This window comes from Nylanderia fulva, unplaced genomic scaffold (genome assembly GCF_048542155.1).
Source record: "Nylanderia fulva isolate GAGA-0341 unplaced genomic scaffold, ASM4854215v1 Scaffold5, whole genome shotgun sequence".
In the NCBI taxonomy this organism is placed as follows: Eukaryota; Metazoa; Arthropoda; class Insecta; order Hymenoptera; family Formicidae; genus Nylanderia; species Nylanderia fulva.
In genome coordinates, this window is record NW_028190587.1 from 5,633,628 (window position 1) to 5,661,563 (window position 27,936).

Below are 27,936 nucleotides of genomic sequence, written 5' to 3' on the forward strand. Positions count from 1 at the left end.
TACATTGTCAAGGGGCGCACTAGTACACGCGGCCGCTGAAAACGGTTCAAAACTTTAGATTGCTTTAGATCAGTCTTCCTACATGTAGAAGATAATTGAGAGAAAGATTAAAATTTGGTTAAATTTGGTCCAAACAAAGTTTATTTAAAACTTATATTTTTCTCATTACCAAATTTATAAGATGGAGGAGATAGAAAGTTTAATAAAGATTATGCAGGAAAAAAGACGGATTAACCAATGTGAATTGGAACGTCTTGATACACCATCCAACGAACATAAGGAATTAATGAAAGAATTACAAGACTTGAAAAGTATATATATTTCTTTATCATTGTTAACTTTTAATTAGAAATAATTAAAAAAAATTTCTACATATGTACACACACATAAGGTTATTATGATTACATTGTAAATATTGTTTACAGGAGAAAGAGATTTGTGTAAAGAAAAAATTATAAAACATCTTGGTATAATTATGGGACATAGGCACTCTATATATAAATTTTCACAATCATCAAAGGATATTTCGGGCCTGCCTGTTCCACATGATTATGCACAGTATATAGAATGAATTATTTTTCCTTTTAAATTGGTAAATAAACTTTGTTAAACTTTGATACTGATTGCAGAGACATGACAAGAATGTTTACTGATGTGATAGAATTCTTGAATAATATAGGAGATACTTATAAAGCATTCACTGATGTTAAAAAAAATGATGTGGATCTTTCGCAGCTGACTTGTAATGTGGTAAATGTCAGAAAATTCATAAAATAACTAAAAGGAAATACGTCCAGATTAATATATGTATATTTTTTTAGAAAACATGTGTCCAAACTGTAGAAAATGAGTTATATCAAGTAAAACATAATGTTGTACAATTAGAAACGTTGAAGGAGAATGTAGCGATACTTCAACAATGCATTACAGACATTAATGATGCTATAGAGGGTAATGTCTAATTTTTCAACATTTAATCAAAGTTTTGCTCTGTATTTCAAATATAATAATATATAATTTTGTTTAATAATAAAAAATGTGTTAATTTAAAAAGTATAGTAATTTGAGATATAACAAAAATAACAAAAGATTATCATTTTCAGATGAAAGTACTTCAACAATCAGTGGTGAGTCAACAGACAGTGGAACAACTATTAAGTAATATATTAATGTTTATTGTCTGTTATTTTAAATACAAAAAATATCAAACAGATAGTTTTTATATGAGAGATATGAGATATTTATTAAGTTTTATATTAAAATTTGATGGCAGTCATATATATTGAATATCGTTCAGTTGATCATCTAGATTTAACTTCAACATTACCAATTGAGGATCTACAACTTCCTGAAAAAAAAATATATATATATATATTTTTGTAAAATATTATTAAACTCTAATAAAATTTATTTAAGCATCATTTAGTGATTATTTTTCTCTTACTGTAAAATGAGTAGTAAATTGAAACGCATGTTGTGGATTAGATAATGTTCGCCTATTTGCACTATATGGAATATTTTTTTTCGATTTCTCCAGTTGGGTAGTTGTCAAAGCCATTTTTTCACTAAAAAATGTAAACAGATTACATTTCATTATATTTCGTAACATATTCTATAAAATTGCTTTATTGTTTTGCACATTTACCTTGTTGAATTGAGTTTTCGAAATACATCATTAAAATTAGAGTCAAATTTAGTTTTGCTTTCATTTTCAATATTACGAGCTTCTTTAAGTGCTTTGATGGCTTCCTCATTTTTCGCAAATGCTACCTAAGAAATCATTCTTTGAGTATAATTCTTTAACTCTAATGTGTTATATATAACATTATATATTTTATAATTTTTTAAATTACTTGTGTAAAATTTTCGATATCTTTGGCGCGTGCTAACAGCTGAAATTCTTTTTCTTGTAATGCCTGCTCTTGAGCTTCGAGATATTTCATTTTTTCTTGCCATTTTAATCGTTCTTGATTCGCGAATATAGTAGCGTCTTGAGCAGTTTTTATAGCAACAGCTGACTGAAAAAGAAACAATTTTAAAAAATATATTTACATTACACATCCGGATCTGTATTTTTTAAACTGACCTCTATCTTTGTAATATTATCCGAATTAGTTTTTATTGTCTTTAAAACTTCATATTGCATCTTTTTAGCTGCAATAGCTTCTTTCTCTTTTGTTAAAATCTTCAGTTCTTTTTCTTGCTCATTTAACCAAGATTCTTTTAAAGTCTTAAAATATTGTATACATATATACAGAGATAAAATTTTTAAATAATGTAATTTCTTTCTCTATATATAATATTATTTTTAAATATTAAATATACCAATTAATTACCTGTAAATGATTATATTCCCATTGTACTTTTTCTTCAAACAATTCTCTTTCATGCGAGAGAGATTGTTCTCTTTTCTTTAACGTTTCCAATGCTTCAGTGAGCATAGTGCTTTTCTTTTCTAATTCAAGCATCAATTGTGCAACATGCAAATCTAATTTGTCCGCTACTTTCATCATTTTGTCACGTTCTTCCATCTGTAACTCTTGTTGCTTCTTTATCTCTACATTTCGTACTGCAACAACATTATATAAATAAATAAGATATTAAATATAATTATATTACATGTAATATATTATTAATAAATAAAATATTAAATATACTATATTAAAATTAGACTATTATATAAAGTAAGTAAAAACTGTGTACTATTTACAACTACTTATTTAAATGCATCTTAAAAATTGTTTTATATAACATACTTTGCATGTCTTCCTCTTGACTTTTTAAATAATATTCTCTTAACTTTATACTTTGGTCTTCTCTATGATCAGTCTTTTCTTGCACATTTTTTATATTCTCTATAATAAAGTCAGCTTTTTGTAACAAATTTTGCATATCAGTCTTGTGGGTTGTTATAGTCGTCATAGCCAAATTCTCCACCTCTCTCATTTTCAATATACTCTCTATTGTATCAAAATGTTCTTTCTGCAGCAGTCTTGTATTTTCAGAATGACGTTTGTAAATTTCTTCTATAAATTGCGCATGCTCCTTCTAAATTAAATAATAATTAAAAGCAGCAGGTCTTTAGTTATAATTAATAATATAATTTTAATGCGTAAAAAAGTGTTATACCTTTAAATTCTGTATTTCTTCTTTGTAAAATGTTTCAATTTGCATTTTTTCATTTTTTAACTTTTCTATTTTTGCTTCATAATCTGTTTCTAAACATTCAAGTTCCTGTTGCATTCTCTTTTCCAATGTATCTGTTCTTTCTTGCAAGAATCCTATTTGTCGTCTATAGAAAAATTATATGAATATATAGTAAAGTATATATCAAAATAATTTTTTAACAATAAAAATTTTATATATCATTAATTGTTAAATAATAGTTTTACTTACTTATATGATTCATCTAAAATCATTATCTCATTTTCATATTTTTCGTTTAAGCTATGTATTGCTACTGTCAGATGAGACTTTTCTAACTCTAATTTATAAATCATATTATCGTAACTCGCATCTTTGCGAGTTAAATTACTATATGGATTTTCCGAATTTTTATTTGCATCAAGAGGAACATCTACTACGTTAAGCTGCACACAGCATAAAATTATATATAAATGCATATAATAATTATATTATATATAAATTACTTTACAGAAACTAATAAACCACAAGTTTCATTTTTACAAAAAAAAAAAAAAAGAATTTTATATCTTACTTTATGATAATTTTCTTCAATTTTTTGTTTTTCATATTCGTTCATTTCGAGTTTTTGATTATCCAATAATTTTGTCACTTTTTTTTTCTCATGTGGCAGTAATTCAGCTACTCTTGTTTCATCTTCTTGAACTATCTTATCAGAGCTATTTCTTCTATGTCTACTGAATAATTCTTCAGTAGGCATTATTTTATCTTGAACATAATCACTATTTTTATCTTCTGTTATCTTCTTAGGTTCCAACCAATCTGGTAAATTTTGTTTAGTTTCAGGTTTCTGTCTACTTGAGTCTGCAGATACTGTACATCTTTCTTCCTTTAAAATTAGAAAAAATGAAGAATAAATATAAAGAAAAAGAAATTAAATATTCATAATTATTTAAACATGTATACACATATTGAGTTTATATTTACAGTTTTTTCAGTTTGATTTGACATTGTACTTAGAGTGAATAATCCTAAAGGATCATTAATTATCTCTGAAGTTCTTTTGCCTCTACGAGGCTCTCTGGTTCCAGCTGTTGGAGCATAAGTAGAATGCTGAGATTGTATCTTAGATTCAGTTGCATGTTGTGTGATTCCTTGTTCAATCTGTACAGATTTTTTACTAGCATTCGATTCTTTTGACGGTGACATGTGCAATGTATCTCCAAATAAATCTTGCATCAGTGACATTTTTCTAGCTTTATCACTTGTCATTTTTGACTTGTCAATTCCTGTAGTGCTTAATACAGATGTCAAATTCTCCTTTTCATTCGATAATGATTCATTGGAAACCTTTTTATTGAACAAGTCATCTATTATACTCTTATCTCTTATTGGATTCTTTTGGCCTGATGAAAAGTTCTTATCAGCTAGCAAATCATCTAACATATCATCCTCATCTATAAAGTAAAAAAAATTAATTGAAAAATATATTTTATTAAATACATGTAAATAAGTATCATTTTTTAAAATAAGATGATGTATTAATTAATAAGAAAAAACCTGCAAATGTAATTTTTTTTTCTGTAGATGGATTTTTCTTAAATGTACTAAATAGTTTATCATCTAAATTATCCATATCCTCCACCATTTCTACCATTTTCGTCGTATTCACACGTGATTATTTTAGTGAGTCAAAATATTCACGTCAAATTATTTTATAATCGCTTATTGCTTGTAGTGAATATTTATAATAAAACACAGTATATACATTATTACTTAAATAAAAATTAAGACATAATTAATATACATCTATACCGTAGCCGACAGCTCATTTGCAATTATTGATTGCATTTGTATGCTACTGTTTATGCCAGGTATTGACTAGGATACACGTTTGTTTACATATAAGAAACATGGAACGCGAGGTTTTTGACAGATCCACTTTTAGCCAGATTTGTGGCAAGGAAGGGGAGTACAAATTAATTTCATTCTTCATTTCATGATATGTTTTAAATGGAAAATGTGCGTAAATGACACATAATGAAGCATCAACTTCTCATCTTTTCTTATGTCAAAACTCTCCGAGATTGTCGCCAATAGTCGCCATGATGGATTTCGCGGCTCTCGTCACATGACAGATATTAGTTCGCTCCTTCGCCGTGTGACGGCGCTAACCGCAGTTGTCAGTTTGCCATCTGGCGTCCAGGTGCGAAAACGATCGTTATTCCGATTAAAACCTGCGATTTGCTCCGATTCACGGAATTCGCCGCGGATGTACGAACTGGATGCTGTCTGGTGCGGTCGCGCGACTCCCGGGTGATCCTGCGTGATCCTGAAGGAGAGGAGAATGTAGCTGATCCTTTCGCGGAGACTTTCAGCAATTTGTCAAGCAATATAGCGATACGAAAAGGCGGGGTGGGCGGATCGCGACGCTCTCTCTCTCTCTCTTTCTCGTTGACAGGTCGATGATCAACAATCACGCGAGCTCGAAGGGTGAAGGGCCAAGATGTTGAGATTCCTGTCGCGGCGAAGGGCGCGAAGCGTCCAGACAGCTTCGTCGCAGATCAAGAATCAGAGGTTGCCCAGCAACAAGAATGTCGTGCAATGCAGGGTGGTGCTGTTGGATGGCACGGATTTGCCTATAGAGTTATCAGTAAGTTTTTTTGTTAGGAAATGACAGATTGGCAGCGTGCTCGATGAGCCATAGCGGTGTAATTATTTTCGTATATTTTATAGATATAATATAAATTCTTTTCTCTGTACTCTGCGATGGAGTAGATAGAATTTATTTTAACTGTCAGTAATTAGCAATGGAAATATTAATTGTTTTTATTTTATAATATGTGATTCTATATTTTTCTCTTATATTTGATACTGCATTTTCTAATTTGACATTTTAATTCTATTTAAAATCAAATTATTTCATTCTTATGCAAATTTTATAATATATATATATTGTAATACTATATAATCATATAATTTTGTTGATTTCTTTTGCAGAAAAAGGCCTTGGCTAGTGACTTATACGAACAAGTATTTTATAGTTTAGACTTAATAGAAAAAGATTATTTTGGACTGCAATATACAGATAGTAATAATGTTCAACATTGGTTGGATCCAACGAAACCTATTAAAAAGCAAGTCAAAATTGGACCGCCATACACACTTAGATTAAAAGTAAAATTTTATTCTTCGGAGCCCAACACTCTGCGTGAAGAATTAACGCGGTATCAATTCTTTTTGCAATTGAAGCAAGATATTTTGGAAGGCAAGCTTCAGTGTCCTCATCAGGTTACGGTTCAGTTAGCTGCTCTGGCTCTCCAATGTAAGTACTCAAATAAAATTTTTTATTAAAATTAAGCTATGATCCTCATCAGAGTGATTATTGATCATTTAACAAATGATTTATCGCGAGTATTAAAAGATGAAACTTTTATTCCAGCTGAACTAGGAGATTACGATTCCACTATGCATACTGCTGCAACTGTCTCGGAATTCCGTTTTGTGCCAAATCAAACGGAGCAGATGGAATTAGAGATACTGGAGGAATATACCAAGTGTTCTGGCCTCACTCCGGCACAAGCAGAATCCACCTATCTTAGCAAAGCCAAATGGCTGGATATGTACGGCGTCGACATGCACACCGTCCTCGGGAAGGACGCTTGCGAGTACTCTTTGGGATTAACTCCAACTGGGATTCTGGTTTTTGAAGGCACGCAGAAGATAGGGCTCTTCTTCTGGCCCAAGATCGGACGGTTGGACTTCAAGAAGAAGAAATTGACGCTGGTGGTCGTGGAGGAGGACGACGAGGGCAGAGGCGAGCAGGAGCACACCTTTGTGTTTAGACTGGTGAACGAGAAAGCTTGCAAACATTTATGGAAATGCGCGGTGGAGCATCACGCTTTCTTCCGTCTGCGCGCGCCGGTCAAGGGCGCCAGCGGCCGTCAGAACTTCTTCCGCATGGGTTCGCGCTTCCGTTACAGCGGCAAGACAGAGTTTCAGACGACGCAGCTGAATAGGGCGCGTCGCACTGTCCAGTTCGAGCGACGACCGAGTCAAAGGTACGCGCGACGACAAAGTCACGTCCTTCGCGAGCGACAGCGTCAACAGCAACAAGTGGAACCACCACAACCATCTCCACCTCCAGGTGAGGCACAGCAAAATGTATTTTTTTACATGTAGCTCTTGCTCTTTAAAATCTAAAATAATTCTCTCTTGACAAAAATAGAGATATCAAGCTTTTTTGATTAAAAAGAAATTTTGTGATAAGTTGCAATTTATTTTTCAGCTGAGGAAGAGCCCTTGCAGCGTCAACCGAGTCGATCCAGTACAAAATCCAGTACGGACTCGTCAAGTGTTCAGGGTACGTCATCGCCCTTGGTAGATTCTTTGCTGAAATCTCTTGCCAAGGATCAACAGCCTCTGGAAGCCAGGAACCAGACGACGGTTGTCAGCAGCGAGAAAGAATCGGAGCCTATGAAGACCAGCTTAACGGTTGAAACTATCAGTAATCAAGTGCAGCTAGTGCCTAACAATCAAGTGGGCGGAACGTTAACATTGCCTCCTCGAACGCCCATTCCGCCGGAATCTTTAAAGTGCAACATACTGAAGGCAACTCTCGAGCAAAACAAGAATTCGAATTTGGTCTCTATCACGACCGCAGACGGACCGGGAGCGATCGCGAAGAAGAATCAACATTCTGATGCGGCGGCGACCATCGTCTCCGTAGTGAGTTTCGTTAACTGCTATCGCTCTTTTATAGATTCTTGTCTTGCTTTATTTTCATCATTATGCATCTTATATATATGTCTAATTATCATATATCCATTATATTTTTTTATATCTTTTTAAGTTGTATATTTTTTTTATATACATATACTTGTATTATTCAATGTTTTATAAAATTCTCAGAGTTAGAGTAGCTTATTAAGTGATAATTTTATTATTCTGTTATCGTTTGCATTTACACATTTATTCCGTTTGCTTCCGCCAGCTAGCTGCCAGTCATAACATGTACTTGCTTTCTTGCTTTTTTCGTCAAATAGGGCGGTGATAAGCTGACTCTCTCAGTGAGCGGCACGACAACAGCGGTGAATCCTTCTACGGACGATGCTGTGACCGTAACGCATTTCTCGCTGGATAGCTGGGGACAGATCGAACAGAAGACGACACCGTTAAGTCCGAAAGTGTCGAATCAGTCGCAGAATCCTTTCAATCCGTTCACCAACGACACTAGCAACGACGCATCTAGCACGCAGGAAGTAACTTCCGAGGAGGAAGCGAAACCGGAGGATGATAAGAAGAAGAATACGAATCCGTTCATAGATTCGAATCCGTTCTTAGGCATACTCAATCCCTTCAAAGATTTACAGCCGGTCACGACAACGGAGAAGAAGGTCGAGACGGTGGATGCGGAAAAAATCGGAGCACGTGTCGTTAAAACCGAGGAGATACAGACGACTACTACGACACTCACACACAAGGTCAGTTGAAGCATTTTATGTCAAGTGAGCCACCTTTATTACAAGAAGATTGAGATTTTTTAAAAATTTTAACAACTAAATTTTATCCTTAACATCCCTACATTAAAATCTAAAAGTCATAGAATGTTATCTTTTATGATTAAAAAATGGCACTTTGTTCTATCTAGATATGTCAAATATATGTTTAATTTTATATAAAGGGTTTGGTATTTTGCACGCATAAATTGCATATAATTTAAAGAGTTTTTGGTTGAAATTCAAGCTCAGATTTTCAAAATGGCAGATTAATTTTGTGCGATTTTAGTTTTATATAGTTAAGCACACATTTGCTATCGAGATAGAATAGATAAGGTGTCATTTTTAAATCGTAAAAGATAACATTCTGCAATTTTTAGATTTTAATCTAGAGAAGTTAAGGATAAAATTTACCTGTTAGAAATGAAAAAGGTCACTTTTTGTAATAATAAAAGTGACCCACTTAACATAGAATGCTCCAGTTATATCTCTTATGCTTGCAAGCCAGCTATAGCGTCCCATTTGTTACATAAGTATTTCGATTTCACCAAGAAGACTTACTCTTAAAACAAATCTAAAAGACTTTTGCGTTTTAATTGTGGAAGAAAAACAAGAACATTATTATTATTATTATTATTATTATTATTATTATTATTCTAGGCAGTAAATTAGACTTATTGGTGAAAGTATGTAATGAGAAGTTGCTTTGTCTCCCACATGTGAAAGTCGTCTTTGTGCGTGCGAAGTATTTAAATATATATTATAATTTATTGAAATATACACACACATTAAAGTTCCATCATCACTTTAACTACATGAAATCACATTACATGAATTATATTACATGAAATTGGACAATGGTAGCGTGTATTAGTAGTACTAGTGTTGTCTGATAATAATGTTTTTTAATACGCTAGAAAAATCATCTGCATTAATAGGAGAATATATTTTGCAAAGAAGTAGTGACAGTAATACAGCAGTAAATGTCTTTTAATAGTCCGAAAAATCGTCTGAGTTAATAGGAGAATATATTTTGCGAAGAGGTAGTAGATAACAAAATATGTATTTTAATGTTTGAAAAATCATCTGAATTAACAGGTGAATATATTTTGCAAGGAGATCGTTATTAGGAAAATATATTATCCTGTTAACTCAAGACGATTTTTCGGACTATTAAAAGACATTTATTACTGCACTACCTCTTCGCAAAATATATTCTTCTATTAATTCAAACGATTTCTCGAGTATTAAAAGATTTATACAAGAAATATAATCTGTTTTAGATTAAATAATGCTAACTAATTTTTACAAGTTAAATGATACTTTTAAATAAAAAATTTACAATCTTAAATTGAAAATGACATGAATATATTTATCTCAATAAATTTTACATTTTATATAATTATATAATATATATTATAAATATATATATTATGTAATTATAATTTTATACATTGACAGAAATATTTAAACATTATAAAGAAATAAATCGTACGCTTTGTAATTCTAGTATTATAAAATAATTATATATATATATTTTTAATTCTAAATTATAATAATTTTAATGTTACAGTTTTAATAATAATAAAATAATTAAAAAATTAATTTTGATATGAGAGAATTTTGTATATTGAAAGAAATCCTTTTTTCTAATAGGATGAAAGTCAAGCGGCATCAGACATTAGTCCCTGGTTGGTAGCGGATCCTTCGCAGAGTCCAACACCTGATCAAACACCAACTAAGCATACAGTCGTCACGAGAAAGACGGTAATTACCACACAGTTATAAAATATTTATTAAGTACAAAGAAAATATGTTGATATACAACGCGCGAGAAAATATTATATTATTCCAACGTGTACATTTACTTTGATCTTCCTCAAACTGCCTGCATCACTTTTACACGATGCGCTTATAGAATGCATAATGTTAGTGACATGACGATTAAAATTGGACACATACACACACACACAAATGAACTACTTATTTAAAAAAATACTTTTCATGTGAAAAGATCCTAAGTTGTACTTAAATATGTAAGAGCAGCGTACCATTGGGAAGGCATTGCTTAAGTCATTATTATAAATTTGTGTCGGTTAATGAGTCATTTTATGACGGTCACATAAGGATTTGCGTAATGGAGTAAATTTCTATATGTATAGCACCACAAACATTCCTTAATTCTACAGTGCGTATTAAGCTATAACATCTTAAGCTTATTGCGTTGATAAAATAAGTGTCCTTATCGCCCCTGCCAATATATATATTGTAAGTATATAAGCAAGAGGTCTATTCGTTTTAATTACACATGTTTTCTTTTTTGCAATTTTATATTTTTTTCTTTCTCTACTCAATAGATACTCGTTATGCTTTAAATGCAGACAGAGTGTAGTTACAACAAATAGACCTACATATTCCGCGAACATGTATTGCTCATGTTCGAGTATCGAATTCATGCATTTATAAAGTAGCATTTTTGTACTACTAATCATTGTGCCTTAAAATTTAAAGAGAACAAATATGCGATAAAGAAAACCCCGCCTTGTGACTGATTAAAAATATATAAGTATTATATCGTTATATAATAGCATATAAATTATATAAATAGTTTTTATATAAGAAAAGTAAATAGATCTGACTAACATTTTTTAAAAGTTTTACTGGTGAGAAATCATAAATTTTTTTTTATATGATTAATCAGTTCAATCAATAATATCGATTTTATTTTTTAAAGAAACATTTTTGTCGATAATATATTTATATATAATATATTATAATGACAATAAAATCAATAGAATAAAGAATCGGGGGATACGAATCCAGTCTTAGGTAAAGCACAACTCGCCTCAATCTTGCAGCTATAACAATCTATGTTTAATATTTTATGTCTATGAAACTAAAATCGAATTTTTATGTATATAGCAGAGTATATTATATTCTCCTGAGATATATATTTTTTTCTTATTTGTTTCTTTCATATATTCTTCTTTCATGCCATAATTTTGATACGAGTTATGATAGATATATCGCAACACTGTCGTTATTAAATATAAACAGATATGTACAGGATGCTTCAACCTATATGATTATAGCATTCCATTGTTCAGTATGTAACGACGTTGTTACACAGTATTTAATACAAACAATGCATTTAATTACAAGCGGGATCATCGGTATACTTAATTAGCATTTGAATGTTTGTTACGTTATAGAGACAGGAAGTAGTCGATTCATTTTTACATTTTCCGAAAAACTCTAAAACTCTGTATTTAGTATACAGTATTAATATTATTGCAATATATCGTACTTGATTGAATATGTATCTTATTAAATTTTATTTAATGCCAAGAAATGTGAGCGACATATATATATATTATATATATATACATATATAATTTCAAAGCTAATATATCTACATACATTATATATATACATATATATTTACAGTATTATATTGAGTTATCGATACCCTGATGTATTCCGTCCTAAAGTGTCCTATATACTTAACGTTATGTAATTATAATTTTCGCTTTTTAATAAAACAAACAATTATTGATATCTTTTTGCGTTTCTCCTGCGAGTATTAATATATCATCAGTTCTCGATGACAAAAAGGAATATCATCGATGTACAAAAGGAGCGCTAAAATGAATACATCTTGATTAAATGCTTGCGCTGTATTATAATATTTAAATTCTTTGTAAAAAAAATTTTGAACCTAGATATAAAGCGATATAGGTAAATCGTCATTCATATAAGTTATTTTTGAGACATTCTACATTTTTATTCAATAGAACTGTATTGGATAAACTTCTATAAATTGTACTAAATATATATATATATACAGTCTAATAGACAATGTATTTATTGGTCGTTTGGATTATCTCTTTTCTTTAAAATATTCTCTTCAGCATTTATTTATTACCTTTTAAGTCACCTATTTGCACTGACATTACAAATTGACGTAAATCGATTATTGGGTTTAGGATATTTGCGCACTATCAGTTGGGAAGAGCTCTTTGTCTCCTTTTTTTAGCACATTTCAGTAGTAAAAAGAAAAATATCGATAAATACTTGAACTCGTAAATGCATCAATATTTACATGGAATGTCGTTTCGGCATCGTAGTCTTAAGACTCGTTTCGCTAAACTAGTAAGGACCATTATTGCACAACAATTTGCGCACAAAGGCATTTTACTCGTCTCGATTCCACTAATAATAAGCGGATGAACACGTTTAATCGCTTTATCTCTAGAAAAAGCTTCTCGCACGCTGTCTATTCGCTATTTACAGATATGATATCTCTCATCTCGATACTTATATCAAAACATAAGCACAAGTATTTATACATATAGGCCTTTCTAAGATAAACGCCAGTCATCCTCAGACTTTGTGTACATCAGTCGAATGTGCACCGCGAATTATTGCATGTCTGAAAATCAAACGGAGATTATCAAACAGGCGTCTCCGGATTCTCCCATCTCGGGGCATCGGTATCCTGACCGCGGGGAGGCGATTGCGGAGCATTCGAGGACTCTCGTATCACCAGACTTGCGGTGTCGGAGTAATAATCCACATCTACGGAACGTTCCCCATCCCGCGGTAAACTCCTGCTGGACGAGGGCGAGCTGCTATTTTCCGCGCTGTGCCTGAAGACGCTGTCAGACTGCGAGTGCGTTGGTGTGGACAGCTCGGATACCAGCGGCGTGGACTCGTCGTCGCTCTCGACACCGGGAGACGACTCCGCTGGCGCAGTACCTATCAGACGGTCCTTCAACTTCGACAGCTTCTCCAGACTGGTAGCGGGTACCGTTATCATTACCTCGTCGCTCAACGTTGGGATCGAACGTCTCTTCCTGGTAGATACGGTAGATGACGTCTTCAAGGGGATGCTGTTCCCCATGTATCTCTCGTCGGTCGATTTGGATCTAAGTGCAGGTTTTGGCGACGACGGCGGCGAGACGAACAGCGAGGATGGTCTGGTGGTGCCGACAGTCTTCTTCGGGGGTTTATGCGAACAGGCGGATCTCGTGCTGTATTGGGACGCGATGCTGCGCTGAGAATTCGTACGCTGAAGAAACACCGTGGAGTCGTGGGAGCTGTCGTCGGAGCTGGCCGGTTCGTCGGTGATCGGCGCCCAGCGAAACAGCGGACTGGCTTGAAGCAACACGTAATCCGTGTCGTGAATCGACGTAGCAACGGGTCCTAAAACAGAAATTCGATCATATCTGCTTCATATTGTACAATCGATTAGATCTTAGAACATTTTTTTGAACCTTTTGTATATATGTAGTCATTTACTGCGAGATATTCTAACTTATCTTTGAAAAAGAATGGATGGATGGAATCTTTCGAGAGATTTCATGTAGGAATATATAGAACTATTGATATAAAAAAAATATATTTATTTTAATTCCAATTTAATCCTTTAATTTTAATCTTTAATCTTTGATAGCGCTCTGATTATAATTAAAAATAGAATTCCGACTGAAGGCTTCTTAGATATAAACCGCAAAGAAGGTAATGTCAAAAGTGAGGGGTTTACAAGAAAATTTTATTACCACTTGTTCTTGTAATAACATAATACTGCTCATATAACATAGTACTAATAATCTAACAATAATATTCGTAATGTATTCATAATATAGGAAGTATAATATGAACCGGAATAACGTGGACGCAATATTTTTAATTATCGCCCAAATATAATTATCTTACATATATAATGGTTTTAAAAATATACTATCTATTTGATTACTATTTATCTCACGATTAACACAAATATTTTTCCCAAGAAATATTTGTTCTGTCAATAGTAATAATACATAGTTTATCACAGTCTTTTGTACAGAAATTTTTTCACAGAAGACATCTAGTAATTTGGTAAGAGAAGCTATATTTCTGACATTTTTACTTTTTCCCTCTTATATCATGTACTTACAAATGCAATAAAATATTTTGCATCTTCGATTGGCGAAAGTCTCTCGGAATCGACTGATGCTTTGGTTGTTTGAATTCTTTGCACAATTTTAAAAATTTTCATGTATAATGCAATTTTCTGGTTCTTCCTTGTATGGCACTGATATACATTAACATTAAATTAAACTTATAAAATGAGCATTACATTACGCTAATCCTATGAGCACGCATACAATAATGATTGTATTATCTCTATTAAGTAGCCTTCATTTTGGATTTTTTCGTCGCACGATATGTATGACTATTTGTTTTCTCGCATTGGCACATGAGACCAAAAATAATTCTTATACATATGCTTTCAAAGACGATAGTTTCATCTTTCATATTTGATTATGAAACTGAAAGAAATTACTTGTGTAAATGAAAATGATAGCCTCTTTTTGTTAACTTACAATTAGAAAATCTTATAATATATTTTTATAGCCGTTGTATGATTTTGACTGCCACTATAAATGTACATCTTTACATCTTTTGTCAGTAATACTGTCAGGTAATATATTCTGTCAGAATACGCATATATAAATATAGGTATACAAATAAAGCTGCAAAATAGGATAAAGAGAGTATGCTCCCTTTTTTGTAACATCACAAAAATTGGCAAGATCATTCTCGAATGTAATAATAACGTTGATAGGTCGTTGTGTCTTTCGATGCACAAGTTATACCAAAAAATGCTTTTTTTCTGCCATATCTGACATATGCAACGCGAGCAATTTATTAGGCGAATGTATACATCGTCATTGTGTTCTAATTTCATATTAGTAGTTAGCACTACTCAATGGAGGTATCACTGTTTGGGTCAGACTGCGATGGTTCTTGCACTATGACGACAGGCAGTGTAAGTGGTAGGGAAGTAGGCTCACCTGAAGAAAGTGAGTCTGTCGTTGGTGCCAGTGGTGCAGATGATGGCACATCTAATACATCTTCGCAAGCTTCTTCATTCAAAGTCTGCAATGCTCCACAAATCATTTGCTCCTCTAATGTTACCTGAAATAAATATATGTATTTTAAAGTAGCTTTTAAAAGCATCGCATCTATGTAAACAGATGCTAAAATTATTATAATTCGTGAAATTATGTTACACAAAATAATTTCACGACCAACTCTTACCTGAAACTAACATACCGAGCATGAATGTAAATAAACAAGAGAATTACTATATTAATTTTTTAGAATACTAATTGCAATAATAAAGTTTCATTAATTTATTTATAAACTAATGCATATAAACACATATTGTATAATATAATTGTATCAATATTTTTTTATATCTGTAGCATACCTGTTTTTCCATGATAGATTGTTTATTTTGGTCACGACGGACCGGTCCATCTGTTCTTGATGTTCCTTTCTCTTTTTCTACGTGAGCAGGCATACGTATTGAATTATTTTGCAACGCGTGATCTATAAGAAATAAAATTAAATTATTGAAATCGAAAATCAAAAGAGAAACGAATAGAGAAATAGACGCCGAGGATACCTTTGCGTATAATTTGTTCGGATCCTACAGTAAATCGGACACTTCGAGGACCCTCCTCGTATGTGAAAGACGAGAGTTCCATTTCCCTAAGCGATACAATTACCATACGAAACAGTTCCCAATCCCCAAAAGTCATTTTAAACACCTAAAAAAATATATTTGTACGTAAAATTATTGTATGTCAAATTTTCTTTCTTTCTTTGAAGAATATAAAGATACAGGGTCACGAAAAATTACCTTCTTTAGTTCTTGCAAATCGCAATGTAATAAAACACGGCCGTTGATGTTGTTCTCCTTAACGACTTGCTTGTACGTTGGTGTTTGAGTCGAGTTAAGACTATCAATTTTGTCGATTAAGTCGCAGACTCCGTTTACTGATAAGGACGAGAGCTTCAATTCCAGAATTTCAGACTATAAATAAAAATGAAGCAATAAAGCAGCATGTTCTAATAAAAGAAATAAAGTTATAATTAAATTGCAACTAATTGATTACGTGCGTACCGGTAATGTGGTTGTTGCGGAAAGAGGTTTCGGCGCTGGTTCCATGGGTGGCATTTGCATCCAAGTCGGTGGAGTTTGCCATTCGAGGCTTGGCTGATAAGCCCACGATGGTGTCGGCGGGACGGATCCCTGCAAGCTCGATTGTTTGACGAGTCGGTTCGCATGTCGGTTCGTCAACATGCCTCTTTGTGGGGCCCACTGCTCAGCCGGAACACCGTGCCAGACACTAGCCTGTTTATAGAGATTTGCGTCTTCCTCGATGCTTTGTTGCTCCTCCTTTATCTTCTTTTTAATGTAGGGATCCAAGTTGATGGTGAATGGCAAGAATATCTTCATGTCGCTGATGAGTAAGCTAGGATCGGTGAAAAGTGAGGAAGACATCCAGCTTGCGCTCGTCCCTGTCCATTTCGAGGAGCGGTTGCACTTCCTTCAATACCGGAATTTGCGGTCGCACTCTAATAAATACATAAGAAACAGTAATTATGTGATGTATAAAAAAGAGAGAAGGGAGCATAATTTAGACGTACTTATCATAAAGACTCTTTAGTGACATGTTGTCATCCAGGCTCTCCTCGTACATATCGTAATGAAGAATGAGCCAGGAGGTCCTAAAAGGCCACTGTTCAGTAATATTGATCCAACTAGCTAGATGATACCAGTTGAAGTCAATTTGGAATGCTTTGAGTAATCGTCCTAGAAAAGAAGGATATATATATATATATACGGACTAATCATATAGATTTGTATAATAAGACACACGATCGCGCAATTCGATGCAGTTCTTACCAGTGACATAAACGACATTCATCAATCTTCTCATGCTACGCGGGTTCACGTCGCTGAAATAATCGTCAGTAAGCAGCATCTTGTTAAGATCCTGCGCACCGCCTAATCGATTTAGATTACTGCCGATACTGCTAGCGATCGATTCGCTCAATCGCAATTTTCTACTGCCCTTCCTGGTCTGGGGTTTCAACTTCTCGTTGCTATTCATTATCGCTGATTCCGAGCTAAGTCTCCGATTGGATACCGAGTGATGCATGGTGCTAGTCGCAGTATAGTTGACGCTCTCCTCAGCCTCCGTCCACGCTGTCTTTTTGCAGTACTGAGCGGTCTGTTGCGCGACCTTGACTTTACGTAAGCCACTGTTTTGCAAGTAAAACGGCAGGTGCACCATGTTCCGCAAGTAATCGTGACCGCCGATATTCGATTCCGAGAATAATCTTCTGCTATTCACTTCCACCGCCTGTGTCGAAGAATAATTTTTATCATTTATCGAATCATTGGAAGTAAAGTAGAGAATACAATTTCCTAACTGCTTACCTTAGCTATAATATGTGGGTCAATTGCTAATATTACGACAAAAGGATACCCGTTGTCACTAAATAAGGCCTGTATAGCGTCCAAAACTAGTAAAACTTTATCCTGTTCACAACTGTCTAGACCGTCCACTATTATGACTAGCCTACTTTGTTGAGCCATGAAACTGTCCAAGCACTTGACCTATTTAAGGATTACGATTAAAGACTAGACTGTTAAAATAATTAGTATTATCATCGATAGATAGGTAATTTACCATTTCCATCATCAAACTGACTTCGCTTCTCAAAGTCTGAATGAATCCTTCGCTTTTCAGAGTTTCCAGTTTCGAGATGCTACGCTGAAGATGTCTCCTCTGTGAAAAAACCAACGCCTGCAGCGTTCTGCTCCACGTGTACAAATTCGCTATTATACTGACGGCCAGGAGCAAACAGATCGTGATCATGATGATGTGAGCAGTTACTCGATCTATCGTAGGCCTAAATATACGAATTCGAAAGACGTAAGATGACCGCGACGTGTACATTAATTTAAAACATTCAATGCGTAATTACTCACTCGTCGCTCGACATTTCTATAAAATACACCGTAAGCACCGAGAGACCAACTAGCAGGCTGCAAAAGCAGAATTCGAATATAACTATGTACGGCAAACAACATAGATGCCTCCATTTCCACTTGGTCGTCGACTTGTCTGGTTTCGGTCGAAACGCTCTGTATAGCCTGGTGGCAAACAAACCGAAGTCGTTCTCAATTGAGTCGTAAAGCGAGCCGACCATCTGGACAACCGCGTTCTCGCCAGCGGCGGTCGTTCCCACGCGGGTCTGATCAGTGAAGTAAAATTTGATCGGCTGCACTGCTATGCTATCGTGACACTGACCGCCCGGTGGATGGCAAAAGATGACTTGCAACAGTAGTTTTAGCGCGTTCAGTTTTGTGGTGAGCGCCACTGTCAGATTATACGGCCAGTACCAATCGTATCTGCAATTAAAATGTCATCTCTGATGAGGAAGTCGAGTGAATTACATTTTTCGCTGGTTTTTTTCCTCTAAGTCTTACCTCTTATTAGCATACCAAACGAGTACCAGAAAGATATAAACGATAACCAGTAAACTTATTCCGACTGATAGACCGATGATCCACGATTGTAATGAGAGACCTATGATGAGACCCACTACTAAGGATATGTGCGCTACTACTAGAAAGAGCAACGAGGAGAATTGGAATACTGGATCGATCCATTGTCGTGCAAAGTTCTTCATTTCCTCTGTAAAGAATAATCGTTGTTGTTAGTATTATAAGTTTCTCATATAGCTTGAATATGTAAATTACACAGTCATGTATTCTAATATTCAAACTTTCATGAAGAAGAGAGCTGACGATCTTCCATTAAATTAATATTCTACTTTAGAGATATATAGTTACAATATTTAAATAATTTTCTAAAAGAGAACATTTACTTCAAATTCATGAGATATTTAAATCTATAAGGCAAATTTTTAAATAGGACTGGAATCAACTCTGCAAGTTATTTGATGATACCCTTCAGCTTGTTCAGTAGGAATGACTTTCCAGAACCCCATTTTGCATAAAGGCCGACCGTAATCGGCGTAGAAAGAGACGGTTCACTGAGGATATCTGCCAGCGCGCTGCTATACAGGTCGTATCCAAGCATATTTTCATTATCTTCGTTAGTATTTAAACGTCCTACAATATTAATCATTAATTATTATACAAATCGTACGTTAGAGAAAATTAAACGTGTCCGTGAGGAGAATAACGACATGCGAAAACTTACGAGCACCAAATATCTGTCCAAGAATCGTCTTGGGATGATTGACGTCGATGTTGTAGGGTGTCTCGCCTTGTCTATTCGGACGGTACAATAACTGGCTATTCTTTGGATTCCTCAGTAGTATCTCGACGATCGCTTTCGATCGCGCACGCATCGCCACGTGCAGTACAGTGTCGCCCTTCTTGTCCGTAGCCGAGACCTTGGCTTTCTTGTCTAAAAGCAATTGCACGATTTCGGCGTTACGCGACCTCACTGCCCTCAGTAAAGGCGTGTCGCCGTCTTTCGTCGCAATCTCCAGGTCTGGGTTAGCGTTTAGTAATAATTTGAGTATCGGCACATTGCCTTTCTCTACTGCTATGTAAGTTGCGGTTTTTTTATCCTAAAATATATACGGACGGGATGGTTAGTTCAAAAGTTTTATACAAAATCTTCATCTTCGGCTAATCGCGGAAAAGTCAAGTGTGAGAGCCTAGCTCAGAGTCCTAGCTTACGGATACCACGAGACTGGAGATTCTCGTTATCAATTATTTTTTACGAAGGTTTGCATATTCCGTTGTGTAGAAGTGGAATGATCAATTTTGGGAATTATAATTCCGTGAAAAACGTGATACCGTTCAAATCGATCTTCATAGAAGATACGAGGATTTAAAAAGAAGAGTAAAATCGAGTCGTTACCTTTCCGGCTATATCGACGTCCGCGTATTTCTTCAGTAACGATTCCACCACGCTTCGATGACCACCTTTAACGGCATGGATTAAATTCGTATCTCCGGCTCGATCCTGAATATTAACATATGCGCCGGAATTTAGAAGGGCGCTCGCTATTTCGTGATGACCTTCTCGGCAGGCTATCGCTAGGGCAGTGCAACCATCCTTATCTAGAGCGTTCACGTTGGGCTTGTGCTCCAATAGAAGCAACGCTACTTCCACGTGATTTCCCAGGGTTGCTACAAGTAGGGCGGTCCACGAATACTACAAATAAAATTGTTAAAAACATTATTATATGTAAATATTATATCTTAACAATCTTATTGTATAATACCAGATTTTAGTCATGGTAGATAATTTATGTACATAGAGAAATCTAAGGCAGGATCTGATTATATGTCCTAATTCTAAATATATAATATTTTTAATTGTTAAAAATTTTTTTTCAAATTTCTTACCATGCCTGCCGTGTCAACATTAGCCCCGGCCTTGAGAAGAATATCTACTATTTCTACGTTTCCCTTGCGCGAGGCCCAGACGAGCGCCGTGGTACCATACTATACAAAAATAATGAGGACAGGTCAGTCATATCTGAAAAGTAAATGCGATGGCCATCGATTTGCGATATCGCTCTTGCCGACAATTACCTTGTCGCCGACATTGACCTTCGCCCCATGAGCAATGAGATCTTTGACTATATCAGGATAACCCCTGCCAGCGGCCCATAATAATGAGGAAATATGAAAATTTCCATGCGCGTTGACGTCAGCCCCGCGCGCCAGCAACATCGTCACCGTCGCCGACCTGCCCTTGTACGTCGCCCACATAAGAGCCGTCCACCCACCCTGTAATAAGATAGTCTTCGATCTTTTACATATGTTCATTTATATATATAAAAATTTATAAAACTATTTATGAATAAACCCCATTAAATTTTACTAATATTTTTTACGAATATATTATAATATTTTATATTTTTTCTAATAAAGATAAAAAATGCAAATTAGTTTCGGAAAAGAATGTCCACATAATTACGTTAGGATATATATTACGTTACGTAAAAAAATTGGATATAAGTTATATTGATGTAGCTAATCTTTAAACATGAAGTAAAGACTTGTGGCCTTAATCTATACGATGTTAAATAGGACAGTTCTTGTCGAGTTTTCAATTATAAATTTACATTAATGGCACTAGGCCAGGCCAACAAGATATACAACTTCCTCTGACCATGTCTCGATGCTCCAGATCGGCACCGTGCTCCAACAACTCGAGACAGATTTCGGTGTAGCCTTCCTTTGCCGCGCATAGCAGTGCCGACCAATTATCCTAAAAGAATTATGCAGAATTATGCATATTAAAGTTTTAATCTATTCCCAATAAATTCAGAAGTGTTGTCGTCAACAGGTACCAACCGCGTCTTCGGCGTTGACGTCCGCTCCATGATTGATGAGTTCTCGGACAAAGTGTATTTTCCCCTTGGTTGCAGCAAAGATGAAGGCGGTGCTACTATTCTGTAATAAGAAAATAATTTGTCAACAAAATTCACGAGAGAAAACACGACAAATATGTATGAGAACTTTTTTTTCATATGACTATTATTTTTCATATTAGAGTATTAGAGATTTGACGTTTCTAAAGAATTATCTGATGCAATATATTATATGATTTTAATATATATTATAATATTGATATATATTATTTTTCCCCTTATATTATTTTTTTTCTAGAATTTTTTATGTAATAGAGATTTTATAATCACTTTTTTATCATTCATTTACATCCTTTATATATGTATAAGCATATCGCATAATTTGATTCTTCTGGAGTTTCTGATAAAAAGAGAACAAATAAATTGCTAATCTTTCTCCGGGATTTTTAAAAATGATCTACAATTACCTCATCTCTGTCGTCGACCTGCACTCGTTTATTTTCGAGGAAACTCTGCAGTCCGGCGAGATTATCATCTGTGATGTAGCTTGTAAGTGATCGGTAACAAAGCGATACCATCGAGTCAGTCCGATGCAATGTCTGTGAAAGTATAAGAAAAACTCATTATTAGATTTAGTCACGTTTTTGATTCTTATCACTGTTATTAAAAAAACCATTAGAGCAAAACTCCCAAAGATAAGATTAGATTAATTTAATTACTACTTGTAAAATGCATATACGAATGACATATTGCATCACTGCATCTTAAAACTCAACACTGCAAAAGCATTGTTATTTGTTATAATTTTTTACAATTAAATTGTGGCCTTATTAAAGTTTTATATCCTTGTTAAATGTGACGTACAATTTCTGAGATTCTTTATTTTTCTTATTCTTTCTTTTCAAAATATGATAATTTATATTGATAAATAAAGACCTCTAATCTAATCTGACAATAAAATAATTAAAAAAATTATTTATCTTATCGATGTATTTAAAATTAATCTTTATATTTGAAATTTTATTCAAACATTCCCCTTTGCAATGCTGAGACTTTTTCATATATATATATATATATATATATATATATATATATATATATATATTAAATATTTAATATATTATTATAATGTAATAATATTATTAAAATATATACTAATAATAAATAGTTAATTTAATAATTTCAAAGATTGATTTTTTTTTCAAGTTATTCGAATCTCTTCTTCGCGTTAATTAATCAAATGTCTCAATTGAACGTATCTATAGAAATGTGATTTATGAAATATCTCGTGATCAAATATTCGATATAAATTGTACAGTTGGGCCACAACAAATTATGGAGCTTTCAAGATATCAAGATATATAAACAGCCAAGCAAGCATCGATCACAATTATAGAGCAACCTTACATCTTACTAGTATTTATCTCAAACTGTGTGTAAACTGTAAATAAACCAAGAAATCCTAGGATTATTGAAATTTTGAATCATAAATTTTATATCGCACATTTTTCAGCTTTCTTCTTAAAATTTGCTCTATTATAAAGTATTCAGGTTCTCAGCTCCAAAATAAAATAAAATATATTTTCGATTGTAGATTTTACCATAAGTAAAATCAAACCATCACACAATTGAATTTCTCTTCTTTTGTCAAATAAGACTAGACTTTTGTAATAATAATATTGCGTCATACAGCAGCATGAGTGAAAGTAGGATGTATTATGAAGATACTGCATTAATCGTTTTTATTTAGTTGCAATTGAAGTGCGTGTTCTCTCTATCGAGAGCAAATGTGGAAAACTATACATTTCTCGATAATTCAGAATAAAATCTGGGTCAATGATAATGAATAATACATGTGGATGATAAGGAACGATCGTGTATGGCAGTATAGTCGGAGAAACTAGAGAATTATAGTGTTAATTGTAAATACTAAATTAAATAAAAAGACTGTGTGTCAAAATTCAATTTTTTTAAGTTTTTCTTGTGTGTGTATATAATATGTAGAAAAATTTTATTCTTTGCCATTTTTCATTATTTTTATGCTTTTTCTATATTTATTTCTAATATATCTTTAGCAGTTACATAATTTTGTAATTGCTTTGTCAGTTTAAGTTTGTTAGTGACCTGACTAATTTGCGCGCAAAGATATTAGCATACATAGCAAAATCTAATTTTACAATCAACTTCTCTATTCTAATGCTTCTCAAACATTGAGCTTTGTTACTATCAAATTTACCAAATATTGTAACAATCAAGATGTTAATATCGTAGAATTAAAATGCGTTATTAAACATCAAACAGCATAATTAGAAGAGACATAATTTTCTAGTAAATATATATATTTCTATTAGAGTATCTTCTATCAGAAAATGTTATGGAAACAATTAATAATGACATTTCGCCTTAACGTGGATTATCGATAGTTTGCAACCTAATGCGCGTCTTGGCATTTACGATATATAAAAAGATAATGTTACGGCGAGATTATATACTCTCTTATAATCCTTCGACGCGTAAATCGTCTTCTATCTAACAATAGACGATAATAGTAATAATTATTGAACACTGCTACAACATAGAAAAATTTTACATTCTATTGTGACATTAAGTCTAAGAATATTTACAACACAATTAGTTAATTTAATTTTATATACATATATAACACACTATTAATATTTCATATGTTAGATTTTAAAAATAAATATCCAGTTAAAGAAAATAGAATTGATAGATACACAGTTTGTCAAAAATATATAAATCCGCATATCTTCTTCTCTTCTGACGTGAAATAAAAATTCTAAAGCGTACTCTCACATCAATCTTCGTATCTTTGAGTTATCCCAAAGAAAAATCTTCCTGATGCTCGAGGAATCCTTTATGCTTTCGGAAATTACGGTCCGGATTTTTACTGAATAAAAATTTGATGTTGAAGCGTGAAAATGCACATACACATACATACACACGGTTAGAAGTGCATTAAATTAGCTCTACTTTGGTCGATTTTGTCACTTGAAATCGTTGGCAGTGGTATGGCTTGTACATACCACAGTTGTAATATTGATGTTTTGCATCAGGAAGAGTGTCACCGTATTTAATTCGCGAGCGGATATAGCGCAAACATCATTAAAGATCGATGACAGATCTGAATCAGGCAAAATTCCATGAAATACGTACACACGTGGCAGTTAGTTTTACGTAAGTGTTTCCAAAATTTGTCTAAATATAAAACTGATTTTTCGCATTAATAAATAATCAACAAAATTATAAATATATTATCAGCCATGTAAAAAATTTATCAGATTATCTGCCAACTATAGGATTACGAAAAATGTCATTAAATTAAAAGATAGTGATAAAGAAGAATTATAAACAGTTAAAGAGTTTCTGAAATACAATTTAATCGTATATGAAATTTTGAATATTTATATATTCTTGGACTTTATAGATATTTCTTGAAATTAAATTTTTTTGTCAAATTTATTTATTTCAGTATTTCGTTAAAATAAAGTCATTCAGTCAATATAAATGAAATAATAGACAACTGTTATCTGAAATAATTAGTATATTATTAATCGACATACTCGCGGATTAATTTTATTCTCTGGCTATAAATGCTTAAGCAACAATTCCGATAAGATAAAAGCTCAAATTACGTCAATGCTATCATTGTCGATCTTTATCGGTCTGTAACTACAATTAATATCCGCAAACATAGTGTTCACTTAAGAGTACCGTCATCTAATAGTTTCGACTTTAATAATGTCGATCTTAATTAGGTATGGTCAATATAAAGCGTCAATCATTATTTTAAGCAGAACGCGTATACAAGTTAATCGAATCTAGTGTTATATAGAGACACTCACGTCAATGTCTGGCCAATATGATTTCCACATTATGGTTGGCTTCACTATATTTGATAAAATCACAATAAAGAATTTTAATTTTTTTCTTTGAACATGTTGACTGTCCAGCGAATTTTGTATGTCTTTCCATACACGTCAAAAAATAAAATTTTTACTATCATAAATATATATAATAAAATATATTGTCTGTCTTACACTTTAAATTTAAAAATATATTTCATTTTCGATTATACTTAATATTCAAATAATAATATTAATATTAGTTAATTAATATTACTTATTAATATTAATGAATTTATTCTATTAATATTATAATTATTATTTGATTTTTATTCAATAACCATCGTAGCAGTGAACCAACATGTTAATGTATTAATATAATCAAGTAGTTCTGAATCATTTCCATGAATATTCTAAAGTTAACTAATTTAAATACAAATTGTGTAAAATTCCGAACTATAAAATAAAAGTAAATTCAACAATTTGTTACTTCATATTTGAATTTTACAAGTTATTAGTTAATTTCTGTTTTTTAATCAATAACGTTATACTATCCACTTGAATTGTTGTTATACCTTTGAATCGGAGAAACAAGATATTAGACTGAAGTCTGGCCAGACTCTGACTCTCTCAACAGATGTTAGGAAAAACCGATAACGCCACCAGAAACGACGTGCATCTCCGTGAATTCACACTAACCGCCTGCGAGTGCCTTCGGATGGCGAAGTTGAACTTGCGGCCAGTGCCATCGGTGGCTGGCGCCGTGAAGGTGATGGTGGGTACATGAATATGCGGGAACACGTGATGATGATGATGGTGATGGTGATGATCGTGCTGATGCAAATGATGCTGACAGTTCTCGTCGGCGTCGGCAGTCCATATCGCGTCGAGATGCGGCCCGGGTATGTGAAGACGCAGAAACGACTTGAATCCGCGACGCGTTCTACCGATAGAGGTGTCGTCGCTGATGGCGGTGGAAGCGGTCGACAGATTCGACAAAGTAGCACTTCGATGCAAATTACCGTCCCTGTGATCTCCGTTCGGCAAGAGGGAGTTCGGCACTCCAGGAATAGCCCCGAGCAAGCTCGGAGCGAGACTCGAGCAGATCGCCGCGTTCGCGATGCTGAACTTCCGGATGGGATTCACGCTGGTCCCGGCCAGGATGTCCTCGAAGGTCGGAAAATTCTGGCCGGTCTCGTGGAAGATGGACTGGCTCAAATCGGCGTTTGTCATCGGTAACGTTGACCTGCGACTGTCGTTCTTGCTGGATTTCTCGTCGAGGCTATCTAGCGCGGTGATTGCCACTAAAGGCACTGATTTTTCTACTTTTCTGCTATCCGAGTGAAAAAGGTATTCGTCAGTCGACTGTTCCGCTAACTTTGGAAGACGAAAACGTTCACTGGATTCCGAAGTCTCCGAAGGAATTTCCAAGAAATTTGCTGTTAATTGAAAACGTTTCAATGACTTATCTACAGTAATTAATTTCGTATCAGTGCGCGCTTCCTCGATCGATGGAGGTTCAAGCCTCATTGGTGAGTCCTTCGCAATGACAGCTCTGTGTTCGGAGAAGTTTCTGTTGGAATTATCCATTTGCGGTTGGATTTTCGAAATCGCTTCGCTATTCTTATTATCCTCCTTTTTCGAAGTATGATGATTTAACACCGCACATTCGTCCGTATTATTCAAATTCGATCGCAGATCGATGCTTTCTGACGACTGTTTGAAAACACAACTTCGATGCACGGATGATGATGTGGATGGCGAAGATTCAGAGTCGGATGCGGCTAAGTTTGAAGAAATTTCGGCTTTGGCGATGCTGCATTTTTTTCTCGCTTTTATCAAGCCGTCGTTAGATGTTTGTGCAGTTGCTTTTTTCGATTCTTTTATTAGGGATGCTTCTTTCTCGTCTTCCTTCTCGTTGTCTTCTTCGTCAAAGCTGATGCGGAAAAAAGCCGCCGTAATTTTAATACGCTCGTCTTTGGCTTTCCGCATGGCATTCTCTTCTGATTCTCTATTCAGCACGAAAATCGAAAACTGCCTTCATTGGCTGCGAGTGAAACACATGCATAGAACCACCGAGCTTTTAATAAGATTTGAGCGCACTTTTCTAATTGTGTAAATGTGAAACTGTCATATGACGAATCTATAATATTTGGTATCAGTATCATTTGAAGTATCTTTTTAAAAATTTTGTTTGTGTGTCATGTGTGTATGGC

At 33.9% G+C, this 27,936-nt stretch overlaps 4 protein-coding genes across 7 annotated transcripts; 2 read left to right on the forward strand and 2 right to left on the reverse strand.

Moving 5' to 3' along the window:
• The first annotated feature begins 12 nt into the window (after positions 1 to 12).
• Positions 13 to 1,421, forward strand: LOC114941745 (uncharacterized). Its single transcript, XM_029316845.2, has 5 exons — positions 13 to 311; positions 426 to 558; positions 630 to 750; positions 822 to 951; positions 1,104 to 1,421. The coding sequence occupies exons 1-5, from the start codon at positions 182 to 184 to the stop codon at positions 1,160 to 1,162; spliced, it is 573 nt and encodes a 190-aa protein (XP_029172678.1). The 5' UTR covers positions 13 to 181; the 3' UTR covers positions 1,163 to 1,421.
• twy (fas-binding factor 1 twitchy) lies at positions 1,155 to 5,399 on the reverse strand. Of its 4 annotated transcripts, none has more exons than XM_085486956.1 (12): positions 4,952 to 5,352; positions 4,132 to 4,601; positions 3,719 to 4,033; positions 3,397 to 3,590; positions 3,130 to 3,292; positions 2,757 to 3,048; positions 2,337 to 2,569; positions 2,087 to 2,230; positions 1,854 to 2,018; positions 1,646 to 1,770; positions 1,445 to 1,565; positions 1,155 to 1,348 (listed from the first exon to the last, which is right to left on the reverse strand). In XM_085486956.1, exons 1-12 carry the CDS (start codon positions 4,974 to 4,976, stop codon positions 1,274 to 1,276), a joined length of 2,322 nt encoding a protein of 773 aa, XP_085343082.1. In that variant the 5' UTR covers positions 4,977 to 5,352; the 3' UTR covers positions 1,155 to 1,273. The 4 variants fall into 4 exon arrangements, with proteins under 4 accessions (XP_085343082.1, XP_029172674.2, XP_085343083.1 ...); XM_029316841.2 differs by having other exon boundaries at positions 4,705 to 5,352; XM_085486957.1 differs by having other exon boundaries at positions 4,960 to 5,351.
• yrt (erythrocyte membrane protein band 4.1-like yurt) lies at positions 5,205 to 12,336 on the forward strand. The gene is made up of 6 exons (XM_029316842.2): positions 5,205 to 5,797; positions 6,145 to 6,469; positions 6,587 to 7,291; positions 7,433 to 7,872; positions 8,190 to 8,627; positions 10,299 to 12,336. Exons 1-6 carry the CDS (start codon positions 5,651 to 5,653, stop codon positions 10,428 to 10,430), a joined length of 2,187 nt encoding a protein of 728 aa, XP_029172675.1. The 5' UTR covers positions 5,205 to 5,650; the 3' UTR covers positions 10,431 to 12,336.
• Positions 10,414 to 27,731, reverse strand: Arms (Ankyrin repeat-rich membrane spanning). Its single transcript, XM_085486954.1, is given in 22 exon segments — positions 10,414 to 13,847; positions 15,485 to 15,608; positions 15,904 to 16,025; positions 16,102 to 16,246; positions 16,339 to 16,512; positions 16,603 to 16,956; positions 16,958 to 17,057; positions 17,130 to 17,295; positions 17,389 to 17,848; positions 17,926 to 18,105; positions 18,179 to 18,401; positions 18,481 to 18,903; positions 18,982 to 19,189; positions 19,465 to 19,629; positions 19,721 to 20,096; positions 20,393 to 20,689; positions 20,884 to 20,982; positions 21,073 to 21,270; positions 21,656 to 21,754; positions 21,841 to 21,939; positions 22,325 to 22,456; positions 26,420 to 27,731. Coding segments are annotated over 22 exon segments (6,189 nt in total). The 5' UTR covers positions 27,713 to 27,731; the 3' UTR covers positions 10,414 to 13,095.
• Positions 27,732 to 27,936: the final 205 nt, after the last annotated feature.

Excerpts from the sequence above, each read along its gene's own strand:
- twy (XM_029316841.2), bottom strand. The coding sequence starts at position 4,801 with ATGGTAGAAATGGTGGAGGATATGGATAATTTAGATGATAAACTATTT. Across the intron at positions 3,591-3,718 it reads TTGAAGAAAATTATCATAAA|CTTAACGTAGTAGATGTTCC; the intron begins GTAAGATATAAA and ends TGCTGTGTGCAG. Across the intron at positions 2,231-2,336 it reads GGGAATATAATCATTTACAG|ACTTTAAAAGAATCTTGGTT; the intron begins GTAATTAATTGG and ends CAATATTTTAAG.
- LOC114941745 (XM_029316845.2), top strand. The coding sequence starts at position 182 with ATGGAGGAGATAGAAAGTTTAATAAAGATTATGCAGGAAAAAAGACGG. Across the intron at positions 751-821 it reads CGCAGCTGACTTGTAATGTG|AAAACATGTGTCCAAACTGT; the intron begins GTAAATGTCAGA and ends ATATTTTTTTAG. Across the intron at positions 952-1,103 it reads CATTAATGATGCTATAGAGG|ATGAAAGTACTTCAACAATC; the intron begins GTAATGTCTAAT and ends TATCATTTTCAG.
- yrt (XM_029316842.2), top strand. The coding sequence starts at position 5,651 with ATGTTGAGATTCCTGTCGCGGCGAAGGGCGCGAAGCGTCCAGACAGCT. Across the intron at positions 5,798-6,144 it reads ATTTGCCTATAGAGTTATCA|AAAAAGGCCTTGGCTAGTGA; the intron begins GTAAGTTTTTTT and ends TTTCTTTTGCAG. Across the intron at positions 8,628-10,298 it reads CTACGACACTCACACACAAG|GATGAAAGTCAAGCGGCATC; the intron begins GTCAGTTGAAGC and ends TTTTTCTAATAG.